Source organism: Podarcis cretensis (genome assembly GCF_951804945.1).
Source record: "Podarcis cretensis genome assembly, chromosome: 11".
Taxonomy (NCBI): domain Eukaryota; kingdom Metazoa; phylum Chordata; class Lepidosauria; order Squamata; family Lacertidae; genus Podarcis; species Podarcis cretensis.
Window position 1 is genome coordinate 38318399 of NC_137180.1, and position 14656 is coordinate 38333054.

General features: G+C 41.1%; 1 protein-coding gene across 1 annotated transcript in view; it reads left to right on the forward strand.

The window, feature by feature from the left end:
• The first annotated feature begins 3858 nt into the window (after positions 1-3858).
• THBS4 (thrombospondin 4) overlaps positions 3859-14656 on the forward strand; it is a 36708-nt gene continuing 25910 nt past the window's right edge. The window contains exons 1-2 of the mRNA XM_079995403.1: positions 3859-4171; positions 11315-11518. Of these exons, the coding sequence (XP_079851529.1) occupies positions 4078-4171; positions 11315-11518 (298 nt within the window). The 5' untranslated portion in view covers positions 3859-4077. The remainder of the gene's footprint in view (positions 4172-11314; positions 11519-14656) is intronic.

Sequence of the window (14656 nt, forward strand, 5' to 3'; positions counted from 1 at the left end):
GCCTCTCTGCACTGTCTCTTTGATATATTACAAACCAAAATGCTACTCTGCACATGCGGACTTCTTAGCTTTTTATGCCTGCCTAAGGCTGAAGTCCTATACACAGTTACCTAGGAGTAAGTCCCACTGAACTCTGTGTAGATATGTATATGGTTGCTCTGTAAATTCCTGCTTTCATGTCTGCCACGCTCTTGTCCTTTATACTCTGTCTCTCCAGTAAGGCTCGTCTGCTGCCTTTCTTCCAGTTCTTCCATTGTAACTATGCCTTATTTTGGTGACCAAGCCACCCTATTTTTTTTCAAAAAATACAATGCAATAAGCCTTTGCCCTTGAAGATTTAGTCGCCCAACACTTTTCTGTCACAAGTATTAATGTTTCCTAGTGTGGTCCAATCAAAAATATTAAAATATATTTATGAACATATTACAAGTATTAATGCTTACATCAGAAAAATTACAATGTGAATTAAGCTGTAGTTAGGCCTGCCTAAGGAGGAACTCCATTGCTGCTAAATTCAGTGCAACAACATCTAGCACATTGTTTGCACAGTAGAAGCAATAATACTATACACTTACAGAACCAAGAAACGGGTAAATAGCTTGCAAATAGCTATCAAGAACAGTAAAGACATCCTATGTGAGTGCCTGGAGGTGGTTGGAGGGTGGATGGTTGTTAATGGATTGAGGTTGAATCCAAACAAAATAGAAGTACTGTTTCTGGGGGGCAGGCAGATGTGGGGGACACCCTGGACCTGAATGGGGTAACTGTGCCACTAAAGGACTACACGTTCAACCTTGGAGTCATTTAGGACTCACAGCTGTCCTTGGAAGCACAGGTCAATTCTGTGTACAGGGCAGCTGTCTACCAGCTCCACCTTGTACAAGAGCTGAGACCCTACGTACCTGAGCCCTATCTCACCAGACTAATACATGCTCTGGTTTTCTCCCACTTGGACTATTGCAATGTGTTCTACCTTTGAAGGTGACAACTAATCCAGAATGCACCAGCTGGACTGGTGACTCGGAGCTGCTGCCAGAACCATACAACAGCAGTCCTAAAATATCTACATTGGCTCCCAGTACGTTTCCGAGCACAATTCTAAGTATTGGCACTGACCCTGAAAGCCCTAAACAGCCTTGGCCCTGTATACCTGAAGGAGCATCTCAACCCCGGACACTGAGGTCCAGCTCCCAGGGCCTTCTGGCAGTTCTGTCACTACAATAAATGAAGTAACAAGGAATCAGGCAGAGGGCCTTCTCAGAAGTTGCACCCACCCTGTTGAATGCCCTCTCGTCAGATGTCAAACAGATAAACAACTATATGACATTTGAAGGCATCTGAAGGCAGCCCTGTACAGGGAAGTTTTTCATGTCTGAGGTTTTGTTGTGTTTTTAATATTTTGTAGAGAGCTGCCTAAAGTGGCTGGGGCAAGCTAGTCAGATGGGCAGCATACAAATAAAATAATAATAATAATAATAATAATAATAATAATAAACATGGTAGCAGTAGAAAAGCACTGGTAAGCATGTGAATGTTGGCTCACAGGCCATAGGTTTTGCAAACACTAAGAAATAAGCAACATTTGTAGTGCTTTGCAAAACTCTTTGAGCATGGTTAGAAGTGATTTTAGGGTAATGTGACTGGTTCGGCCATTGGGTGTGCCAAATTTTAGAGTTGCACAGGGCGCCGCTCAAATTTGAGAGCCCAAAGTGTGCCATTGGCATGGTGGATGTATACAACAATCAGCTCATTAGAGGCTATCAGCCAATATGCAACAGTTACCACATAACCAAATAGTAATGTGATTAGGCTGTTAGTTGCTTATGTACAATGGTACAGGTCTCTTGCATTCAGAGTCGTAGAATCAATTCCTGGTATCTCTAGCTGAATGCTATATATGGTAATCAGTAGGGGGCTAAATGAACCAATGGCCTGACAATATAAAGTAGTTTCTTATGCTGTGACTTCCAACAGGATGATGCGAGTGTAAATGTTCAGGGATTGCTGCTGCATAGCTGTGATCTTCATCTCACTTGATTCACTGAAGTCATAGAGGGGGTTTGATCCAGAGTAAGTTATTTGAGAATGGCAGATTTGGTTCCTTCCTAAAAATACTGACTCAGAACTTGAAACACAGTGGGTCTTCTGTGCTGTTTATGAACAAATGGTAAAACCTGACTGAATCAGTGAGTCAATTTTTCGTAGCTTGGAATATGAACGAGCCACTGACATTTTCTTAAGTAAAAATCAACAGCAATGGACAATTTTTCTATAGGCCAAGCATGCAGAAGTCTGTTGATTAAATAAAAAGGAGGAAAAACTAATATTTTAAGAGTTGAGCTGAAACTCAAACACATGTTTTTTTAACCTTACAGTTATATGTGGCTTAAAAATATTTTACAAAAGAAAATAGCTAAAGTCTCAGAAATTATCTATATGTACTTTATACACGGACTTTGTGTTAATGGATGGTTAATAATAATAATAATAATAATTGAGAGAACTTCACAGTAAGAGAATTTCAGGGGTGCCAACTTGAATAAAATATTGGGGGGCAAGTAAGCCCCTCCCGGCATAACTGACCACAAAACGTGGCACACACATACCATGTGAGTGACAATGCTCATCAACTTCGGGGGCAGCCCTCTCAAATATTTTATGAGGGGATGAGGTCCCTTAGGAGTTGGCTCATATGTCAGCACCACATAATAATCAAGATGGCACCATTTCTAGCATGAAAACTTCTATGTTTCAAAAACAAACAATGAAATTCAAGGCACTAGAACCAAATACGAGAAAAGCAACCAGGGCACTTCCAGAATGCTTGTTTATTAGGGATTAGTAGACTTCATACTTGCAAGTTTTTTACACTATCCACATGAGATCATTCCAGCAACAAAATTTCCCCATTTAATCCTGATTTTCCATTTCTGAAGGGAAGACCAATGTGTAAAGAAAAAGCCTGTTAACAACAACTTTGCCGATTAAGCCTCCATCTGTAAGCCTGCATAGTGACCACAACAAATCAAACTTGGTAACCAAATCAGAACAAAAATGTGGAAAATTTGATTTGAAAGGAAGTAGAGCCAATCCAGTGCAGTGGTTAGAGTGCTGGACTAGGACACTAGGATTCAAATCCCCACTCAACTACCTTGGCCCCATCTTGCAGCCTCAACTACCTCATAGGGCTGTGGCGATGCTGAAATATTAATATTATTAATAATAATAATAATAGTAATAAATTTATACTCCGCCCATCTGGCTGGATATCCCCAGCCACTCTGGGCAGCTTCCAACAAAATATTAAAATACAATAGTCCGTCAACCATTAAAAGCTTCCCTAAGCAGGGCTGCCTTCAGATGTCTTCTAAAAGTCTGGTAGTTGTTGTTCTCTTTGACATCTGGTGGGAGGGCGTTCCATAAGGGAGAACCACGAGCGCCACCTCGAGCACCTCACAGGGGAGGTGGGAATGATGGACGTGTAATAAAAAACAAATATAAATAAAGCAAAGAAATGCCATTTTATAACCGCAATCTTTTACGCACAACCATATTTTTTCCCATTTACAATGCAACATCAAGATCGATAGATAGGTATCAGATTTGAAGAAAGACTTTGCGTCCAGCGTGCCTGAGCGTGTTGTCCCTTTTATTTGGCACAAACTTATTGGGACTGGATGGAACTTGGAAGAGCTTTGGAGGCCCTTTGCAAGATTGCTAAGCGCCTCCTCCCGGTCCTGAGGCAGCGCGCGCCTCGCCCGTCGCAGCCAATGGCTCGCGGCCCCGGTCCCTTTCGCTCCGCCCCTCGCAGCCCGGCTTAGGGTCTGCTCGCTCTCCCATTTAAACAGCTCTGGTCGGGGCTGCTGCAGTTCAGTGAGCCGGTGTCCGAGCAACAGGTAGGAGCCTCCAGTGCGCCGCGCGCCTCCATGCCTTTCTCCTAAAGAACAGATCCCCGCGCGCATCCCTCTCTCTATCCGAGGCGAGCCTCGAGTGAACAGCAACAGCAGCAGCAGCAGCAGCTCCTCCTCAGCCACAGGTTTTGGGCATCTATCTCCCTTCGCTGGACTGCTGGGCAGGATGAACAAGCGCAAAGCCGCCTTCCTCCTCTTGCAGATTGCCCTGCAGCTTTGCCCCGGCGGGGCCACTCACGCTCAGCCTCCTTCTCCTCAAGGTAAGAAGCAACAGTCCCAACTTGGAGGCGTCCAAAAAGTGGGGGGGGGGGGGAGCCTCTCGTTTCCCTCGACGGAGCTGAACTTTACAGAAGGCAAGGATAGGGGAATAGGTGGCCGACGGTGGAATTCCCACCAGGATTAAGGGAGAGTTTCTTGTCCAGAAACAAGAGATTTGATGGGAAACATATGGCAGTAACAGCAGCCTCTGGTGGGGTGCCCCAAATCCATCTCTTGAGGCAAAAGAAAAGGAGCAGCTGGAGTTTAAGCAGACTTGACAAACGAAGTTAGTTTTTAAAGCCACCTTTGTAATGGGTGATGGTAACTGCACTGTTATGAAACCATAAGTTTAAAGAAGTCCCTTAGAACTGAATTTTTGATAAAGCAAAATCAGAATCACTGGATGATTTTTATTTTGAAGGCATTTGTTTAGAATAAGGATAGTAAAGCCCTTTTTTAAAAAAAGTTTGATGCTTGTATATGTGGAAACACATTCCACAGATTCTTGAGACTCTCAAACCTTCAAAAAGATCTGCAGGAGCAGAAGGGGGTACTTTTATCTTGCTTTACCTCTGCTCTTTTCTTACTCTCTTGCCTAGGAATGGAAACATCTGTTGCTTTACTATTTACAGTATATAGGGTTCTAGTCTGTTTGAGTAGCAATGATGTGAATACAGTAACAGATATTATTTTTTTTCATTAATATATATATATATATATATGCCACTTTACCTTGTAAAGATGAAACAACAAATCAAATCAAAAACTGAACAAACAAGCAATGAAAAACAGTGCCGCACAAGCAAAACAACAAAAGTTGCAATAATAACCACGGGGTCAACAAAAACAAACAAAAGCCTGACCAGGATCAAATAAATCAACTTCAATTTAGCTTAATTGCTACTTGAAAAAGCCAGGATTATATGAAACCATATATTTGTTGCATTGACACATCATAATAAACTATGTTCTTTGTAACAGAAAGAAGCCTAGTTGAGCCATGAACTCTCATTCTTCACCCACTCCTCCTCCTCTCCTGATGCAGCTTCAAGGAGATCAGAATCTTGTGCTTCTGATTTTGTTTCACCAGTTAATTCTTGTGCTGTAACCTTAAACTGTGGTTAATCTCAACTATTGTTTGTTGAAACAAGGTAGTTTTATAACTTAAGGTTTGAAATTGATTTGTTTCAGACAAATCGGTTAAGTCAGTTTGTCATATTCAGATAGCAAGACAAACTGCAGATAATAAAAAATGGAAGCGAAAGCTTCTGAACTCCTTGTGAAGTGTGTGTCTGTGTGTCTGTGTGTGCAAGCCAAATGCTCACCTGAATTCAGCCAAATGTCTGAATTCAGCCAGAGCCTGATCCTGGTGGGCTTCATTGGGGTGGCAATTCCACATAAAGTCAGCATCACACCTGTAAAATCCTTGCTAGACATATTATGAACCTCATTCAGTAAGAGTATCTGCAGCCTCTAAACTTTAGCTATCAGGATTCTTTGGGGTGTGTGCACTAATTTAAGTGTGCTTCAGAAATTTGGTGTGTACACAGCCCTAAACATGCTAGTGATTAAATTCCATTAAACTTGGGATTTTATCTAGTGACAGAAGACAACTTGATGCAGCAGAGGCTTCTGTTAGCAGAAAAGGTAAGGAATGTGATTTTTACATATTCACCCTCAACAGCTGCAGCCCTCATCTGTTCCCAATCTGCTCCCAGGGGTTGGGAGACTCACTGGAACAGTATAAGGAGCTACCAGGGAAGGGTGAATTAGTGAAAATAGTTTGCCTCCCCATTCCAGTGTCAAAACCCCACTGTTGGGTCAAAGAGCCTTTAATGAACAGAGGGACAGCCTTGGATACATCCAATGTAATTTACCTCTGATTAGGATGGTGTTCCTGAAGATACTTTATTATTGATTCCAGATGGGGAGAATTATTCACCTTTGAATTGGCATTCATTGCTGTATATGATTTGATTTAAACAGCAGTGTCTCGTACGTTGCTGTGTTGTTAATATTACAAAGACAATAGCATAGTACTGTTGTTGAAAATGGGGATGAACAGTTTTTGTAGCTGATACCTGTTTGCAGATCACATTTTTATGGTTTTGATTTTCCCGTATAGGCACAATGCACCGCTGGTGCTAATTACCTTTGCAGAAAGGGCATGTTTTTAAATTCAAGCTGTTCAGTGGGCTGTGTGATGATAGATTGTGAAGACACTAAAGAATCATTCGTTCAAGATTAATCAGTTAATCAACTGAACCACCTTGACTCCTTTCATGCATTACCCAAAGGCTGTAGGTATGAGTAAGAATGAAATCTAAAATAATTTGAATGAAATGGAAAAGAATCTCTTTCATGCTTCTCAAGCGGAATTATTTCAATGAGTAGAATGTTGAATATGTTGTGATGATGCATTTAGGTTAATTTTTTTGAGCTGTATTATCGTATCTATTAACCTAATGTATGCCTCTCTAGAACCATAGAACTGTAGAGTTGGAAGGGACCCCGAGGGTCATCTAGTCCAACCCCCCGCAATGCAGGAACCTCAGCTAATGCATTCATGACGGATGGCTATCTGACCTCTGTTTAAAAACATCCAAGGAAGGAGAGGCTCTCATGGGAGCCTGCTGAACAGCTCTTATTGTCAGAAAGCTTTTCTGAATGTTTAGTCGGAATCTCCTTTCTTATAACTTGAAGCCATTGGTGCGAGTCCTACCCTCCAGAGCAGGAGAAAACAAGCATGCTCCTCCCCCATATGATAGCCATCTTTAAATATTTTAAGAACTGTCATATCTCCTCTCAGTCTCCTCTTTTCCAGGATAAACATACCCAGCTCCTTCAAGCTCTCCTCATAAGGATTAGTTTCCAGACCTTTTATCATCTTGGTTGCCCTTTGCACATTTTCCAGCTTGTCAGCATCCTTCTTAAATCATGGTGCCCAGAATTGGACACGGTATTCCAAGTGTTGTCTGACTAAGGCAGAATAGGTAAAGGGACCCCTGACCGTTAGGTCCAGTCACGGACAACTCTGGGGTTATGGTGCTCATCTCGCTTTACTGGCTGAGGGAGCCCGCGTACAGCTTCCGGGTCATGTGGCCAGCATGACTAAGCTGCTTCTGGCAAACCAGAGCAGCGCACGGAAATGCCGTTCACTACTTGCACTTTGACGTGTTTTCGAACTGCTGGGTTGGCAGGAGCAGGTACCGAGCAACGGGAGCTCACCCCGTTGCAGGGATTCGAACCACCAGCCTTCTGATCGGCAAGCCCTAGGCTCTATGGTTTGGACTAAGGCAGAATAGAGTGGTACTATTACTTCCCTTGATGCAGCCTAGAATAGCATTAGCTTATTTTGCTGCTGCATCACACTGTTGACTCACGTTAAGCTTGTGGTCACCCACTCACTGGATTAAGGATGATTTATAAATATTGCAGAGCAATTTTAAGCCCCTAATCCACTGGCTGGAGGGGGTTAGTATGGAGGAGAGATTTGGGGGGGCGGAATATCAGAGAAAAACAATATGCCTATGACCAACTGCAAAACCATGACCAAAGAGAATGATGAATGAATTGAGGGAAACACTTCAAAAGTTTGGTTATAAAATTACATTGTTTTATTATAATAACTTTTGAAGCCTATTATGATAATATTTTTTTCAAGAAATTAAGGGTGCGTGCATAGCAAATATGTACAAGACTTGAAACCACAGTATTACAAACCCTAACATCTATCTAAAAATGTGTGCAGTCAGGGTTTTCCCATTGATTTTCCTGAACTGTAGCTGCCTTCTCACCATTCTGGGGCTGCATTGCTTTAACTTCACTTGAATTGGGGGGGGGGGATATGGTGTTCTAACAGAACAGGTGTGGGAAAGAGGGTTTTGTTTTGATTCAGGAGACTTAGACTCCCCCCCCCAATAAGAATCTGAAAAGGCTATCATTGGCCATATTGTGAGTGTGCCCACAGTCCTCAAAGAAGTTAGCAACAGTAATATTGTCCACTGTGAAGGGTTTTTAGTTTTGTCTTAATTGCTTCATTATGGTTTCCTAAATTTAAGTACAGGTGGTTGCTAGTGAAACACAAGATAATGAGACTGCAGTCTCTACATATCTGGGAGTAACCGCCCTTAATTAAACTCAATAGGATTTACTTCTGAGTAGATAGGTAGAGACCTGCACTGTTAATAGAGCAGGAAAGTGAGCAAAATGTGGGCAGAAACAGAAGGTGGAAACAGGACAGGAAAATATTTAAAGACAAAGTTTAAAGGACTCCATTTTGAAGGCACTGGAATGACATAGACTGTCAGAAGCATTATTCCAAAGGAATCTGTACCTTTTATTTAACAAAAGCTCCTTAAAATCATAAAGAGCCTTTGGAAATATATACTTTGTTAGAGAATAATGATCCAATGAAATGACATTATTTCATAAAGGGGTAATCCCACTATAGCGAAGCAGTGCTGTCCTATACATGCCTACCCAGAAGTTAGTCCCATTGAGTTTGCTGGGGCTTACTCCCATGTAAGTGAGTAAAGAGTTGCAGTCTGAGGCCCTTTGTTATTTTCCTTTGAAATCAATGAGCATTAAAAGTTGTGTGGGTTGTGCTTTTAAGTTTCCAATGCATCATGGTCCCCTCATAAACTGCACTTGGAAAAGCTAGCCACCCCCCACACACCCTATTTTGAGTTGGAGGCTCATCATTCTGGAAAAGTTTGAGAATCTGTTTCTAAAGCTACCAGTCTGTGTCCAGGTGGCTGTTGGAGTGCATGAACAATTGGTTTAATTCACTCTGGGAAGTCATGCATTCTGTGTACACTTGCAGGCTAATAAGCTTTTGTAGATGTTCAGCCCTTCTGTGATAATTAACCTCTGTGAATGTTAGTTCTTCAAATAAGCACTGCTAAGTGTGTGGCTTCAGAAGACCATTTACCCAAAGGCAATTTAACATGGCGTCCATTTAAATCCACTTAGTAAATTGGTTATCTGTAAGAAGCTACCAACTGATGGAAATAATTTTACCACTTCTCAGATTTTCAGTCAGTGTAGATATGTTAAATAATCCACACCACATAGCAGGATTATTACATTGTGGTAATTTAGCACTCTGCTATTGGATAAATCTAGGCAACAATTTACCATCTTCATAGGACTGAAACCAGGGGCCTGGTCTCTCACATCCTGATGAAGATACAGCATAGTTAAGGAATAAGCACACTCTACTACACACGTAAACATAGTGTGTGCAACAGGTGCTCTATTTCAGGTATGAGGAACACATGACTGTCCAGATACCTTTGGATGACAACACCCATCATCCCTGACCGTTCTGGCTGAGGCTGATGGGAGCTGGAGTCTAACAGCATCTGAAAAGCTACAGGTTCTCCACCCTTGCCCTAAATGGAAGCCAAGGAAAGCCAAGGAAAGCTCAATTTGTATCAATTTTATCCTGCCTTTGGAGAAGGAATCCCAGAAACCTTTCAACAATGTGCAGACTTCCATGTGAAGCACTTGTATTTCATAATGTTATAATATGTGTGATGTAAGAGAGGGGATTGTGCAAGCCAGCAGCACAAAGACTGCCCCTGCTTGCATACCATCTCCAAATGGTATCTAACCACTTGCTTGTATCCCAGTGCCCTTTGCCTCTTCTCAACTTTCTTTCTCTTCTTGAATCAAAAAGCCAAGACCTAGTTTTTGCTTCTAAATGTGTGTGCTCTGCTGTTTTATCATTCTTTACAAATATCTGGCCTTTGTTCCCCACCGTCTCTTTATATGGCACTTTTAATAAGCAAATAGTTTTATAACCTTGTATATTCAGTGATCACTCACTTCAGCAAAATACCATCCAGCAGAACTGTGCTCTTTAGCTAAATCCAGAGTGTCTGCACCCAGAGCCAGAAATAAGTCCTGTCTGCTGTGAAAAATGTACCACCTACAGGGTAAGCTTGCAGGCAACAGTATCCACACTGTGGCTTATATATGAGTACAGTTTGGTCAGGGAGCTAGCACCATGTTAATTCCTGAAAAAACAAAGTTTAATTTGATTCTTGGCTTCTATAAAGTCACATGAGTTTAATTCAAAGAGCTGTATATCCAGAAGGAACGCATTTTAATTTGACTACAATTAGTAAGGTCATTAGGCTTAAACTTTTTTTCAGATCAGACTTGAAGCAATCTAACAAATAAATTATTGCAATCAATTAAGCAACAAGCATAAAATAAGCGTAGCTGCTTATGATGTATAAATGTTTCCCATCTTCCTGATGTACTTTTCACCAGGAGATTGGTGATGTGTCTCTTAACACTCTTTATTCTTTCAACACAGTTGGGTTAGTGAAGGGCGATTTTAAATAACACTAATAATCATTGGAAATTTATTGATTTATTTGTATCTGTAGCCACCTCCATCTCAAATACTCAGACCAAGAAAAAGCTTTCCTTTTAGCGAAACAGAATAAAATCTCACCTCTTTAATAGCCAGCCCAAGGAGGAATTTCTTGTAAGTTCTTCTGAAAGAACAGATGACTCTGATTTGTAGTGAGTCAGACCATAAATCTTTCTTGTTTGGTACTACAGGTGAAAGTGTCCACAGCTTCAAGGTGTTCCCAAACAGGCCACCTGAAAGATACTGTACTGTACTTGTAACAGAAGATGCCTGGGATTTAATCTGTGACCTTCCACAAGCAAACCATGTGGTTACCACTCACTGAGCTATGACTCACACCAACTAAGGTGGCTTGAGGCAATTTGAATCTGCAGCTGCAGAGCTCCATTTCTCTCATTGAACTAAATCAGCCCTTGAATGCTCAGGTTGGCATTTGGGCAAGGGGGAATGCAAAGTTGGGGGTGATATTGGTGGTGAAATGGAATTTCCTGGAGGAGGACATAGCTGATTGGCCGGAAACTGAAACAGGAGCATTCCTGGTTTTGTTTATTTTTATTTATTTTTCATGGTACAGAAAATCCATTGAGAAAACAATTGTTACAGCAGTAAACAACAGACATCCTGATAAAATTACAGGCTTCTCTCATGTTACAGGAGCTTTCCTGTTGCAAGGACAGACTGCACCATTTTATTGAAGTCCCACTTGTATATTATTTGTAATAATCAACTTAGTGAAATCCTTCTTATCTCTTTGTAGTTTTTGATCTTCTTTCTACACCCAACCAGAGGCTAGTAAAAACCTTCTTGCAACAGACACTGGCCGATCCTACACTGAATGAAATTTATGTGCTGTCGACATTCAGACTGCAACCCAAAAGCACAGCTGTTGTATTTGGGCTATATTCCTCCACTGAAAACAGAAAATATTTTGAATTCACAGTTATGGGACGGGTGAATAAAGGTAAGTCCTACAAAAGTCGGATGGGTGGGTGTGAAAGCAATGAATAGATGTGATTTTATTGGGCATATTTTCAAGAAGATCTCTCACACAAATCTTGTACAATTAGCTTACATTTTTTGGTGAAGTTTTAATTCATTTAATTAATGTTTACTCCTGGAATTGTTTTTACCATCCTCTTAAACACCTCCTGTGCTGCTTAATATCCTTCTTAAATTCTGGTGCTCAGAGTTTATTGCAGTATTGGAGTCTTATCATACTGAGACTAGGAATAAAAGCTAATTCCAACACTTTGCTACTACTTTTTATTGCCTACTTGCATACTCATTGCATTCCACGCTTCAGAGAAGTACGGGAATTAGCTTATGGCAACATCCTGTCTCTGTGTTCTTGAACAGCCTTGATTCCCCATGTTGGGAGATGGGGGGTGGCATCTTTCTGCCAGCAGACATCCCACTGGCAGTGATGAATGGTTCTCAAAGAACCAAGTCAAAGGTTTTTCTTTCTTCCTTTTTCCCCTTTGGGAAATCACTGTTTCAAATTACTGAGGAATTTGATAGATACACGCACATGCTGCATGCAGCATATGAAAGATGGGAACTTAATTTAGCTGATCCCGAAGTTTAGCTTTGACTGTGCAAGATAAACATTCCTGTTGCAAAGGCCTTATAAAATCAGCCACATGACAGAAAATGCTCTTGGCTGAGTGGAATGCGCTTGTTTAGAGCCATAGCACTGACTTGTGTGGAACTCTGCCATGCTATGGTAAATTCATGAATGTACAGCATGAAAAACGTGTGGTATCCACAAAGGGAGAAATGGTTGTGAAATTACAATAAACCTACTAACTAAAACTGCATGCTAATCAATTACAGAAACGTTTAGTTAAATTGCCTTTAAATTGGGGCTGCAACTCGTTAGTGATTTGTTAGACTAACAGATTTAAAAACTTTTGATTGACTAAAAGGTGAGCCTTTTAAAATGCATTTGGTTGGATCAAGTGCAGGTCTATACAAGTAAACCCCACTGAGCTAAATGGAGCTTAATCCCAAGTAAGCATGCACAGGATTGCAGGCTAACATTGCAATTCTGTATATGTCTGCTCAGAGTGAGCCCCACTGAAGCCAATGGGGCTTACTCCCAGGCAAGTGGGTGTAGGATTGCTGCCTGAAGGGGTAGTCTGGGGTTGCTTCTAGAGCTAATATCATTTGAAGCCCAGGTGACCTCCGTGCAAGAGTGCCTATTTCCAATTCATTCACTATCCACAACTGCATCTGGACTGCAGTACTCCAGCCACAGTACTACATGTTCTAATAACCTCATATGTAGCTCTACATGGGACTGCCCTTGAAGATGTTTCAGAAGTTGCAGCAGCTGCAGAATGTAGCTGCTAGATTAATAAATGCTACAACAAAATAGGATAATATTACACAGATCCTTAAAGAGCTGCACAGGATCCTGATTTGCTACAAGGACTACTTCCGAAGTATAAATCCCTATATTTGAAGCCCAAATATTTGAAGGAGTGTCTCCCATTATCTGCTGTCCCATGCAATAAGGTCTGCAGGAGAGGCCCTGCTAGTGTTTCCATTGGTGCACATGGTCCATTCTACAGTCAAACAATTCATGGCTTTCTATCTGTTGTGGCACCCTAGTTATGGAACTCAGTTCCACTGAAGATACATTTCCCCCACTCTATCCTTCCTATGTCAAGTGAAGACCCATTTGCTTCTTCAAGCTGTGGTGGATAGGAAGAGTATGTAAGGTAGTCTGACTTCTGTTGTAATTATATTCTACTGAAATTCCTTTTTCTGCTTTTAATTTTAATGATAACCTTCAGATTGAAGGGTGGTTTAGAAATGTGATGATGATGATAAATTGTTATAAAGAAGTTTGTTATAAATCAGCAAATAAAGAACATGTGTTTTGCTTTAGAACAAAATGTTAGTCATATAAAAATTAATGCAAATATAATCTGAGAGCTAATGAACTGAGCTTGAACCCTGGGAGCACAGAGGCACTGGGTTGGTGATTCCCATGTCCAGAAGATTGGCCAGTTGCCTATTCTCAACGGGGTTGCACTTACTCTGGAAAAACACATTCAGGGTTTGTGGGGGCCCCTGGATCCATCTTTGTTGCTGGAAGCTCAGGTAGCCTCAGTTGCTAGGAGTGCCTTTTACCAGCTCTAGCTGTTATGTCAACTATGGTGATTCTTGGACAGAGATAGTCTGGCCATTATAATGCACCATTTGTGGTCCACCAAGCCAGGTGCAGCCCAGCAGTAATTTATAGAAATCTTCTAAATCTCTGAAAGTCACAAATTATGCACTCTTGATGGATTCTCTTGAAAAGATAGAACCAAATAAACATAAGTCTTACAGGTCTCTGAAAGTCTTTGTGGGCTATGCAAGTCTCTGAAAGAAGCAATGGGTCAGATTCTTATCTGGTGAAAACAAGCTGTAAAGCTTTGTTTTATGACGTCCAACGCTGCCAAAGTGGTCCACAAACAGACGTAGTGAACAGTGATTCCAGATATACCCACTCTTTCGTGGAATTCTTCTTCAGCACAGCAGAAGGACACAGAAATGTTTCATAAACCCATCTATATGGTGAATGGAATTGTATAACAACAATTGCTATGGTTACTTACAGCAGTAATTTATGGCAGCTCAGCAGGGACATGACCATCTGAGTTGTGTGGTCTGACTGCCATGGGTGCTTACTGGCCAATGCCTGTTGCCATTGCCAGGAGCAATATTTTAAAAATTCATGTTTGCTTGTTTTTAGTATGACAGAACAGTTTTATACCAATATATCTACATATGCACTCAAGGAACCTTTTAAAAAAATACAAGAGTTTGGTACCTTTTTTCCCTCTGTATGATGTTTTGCTATTCCAGAACATTCCTCTCCCCGCTATCTCTTTTCACTTGTTTCCCTTAGGATTGTAACATATTAAAGCAGAATCCGCTTGCAATCTGGCCTTCTCTGTTTCATAACTGCATTGTCCTTCATGATGATTTCACTCTCGCTCTCCTAAAAGAGAAGAAGAATTCTCTTAGAACATGGGTTTCCAAACTGGTCGTGGACCACCAGTGGTCCATCAGTTTCACTTTAAAATTAATATTTATTTTAAATTGT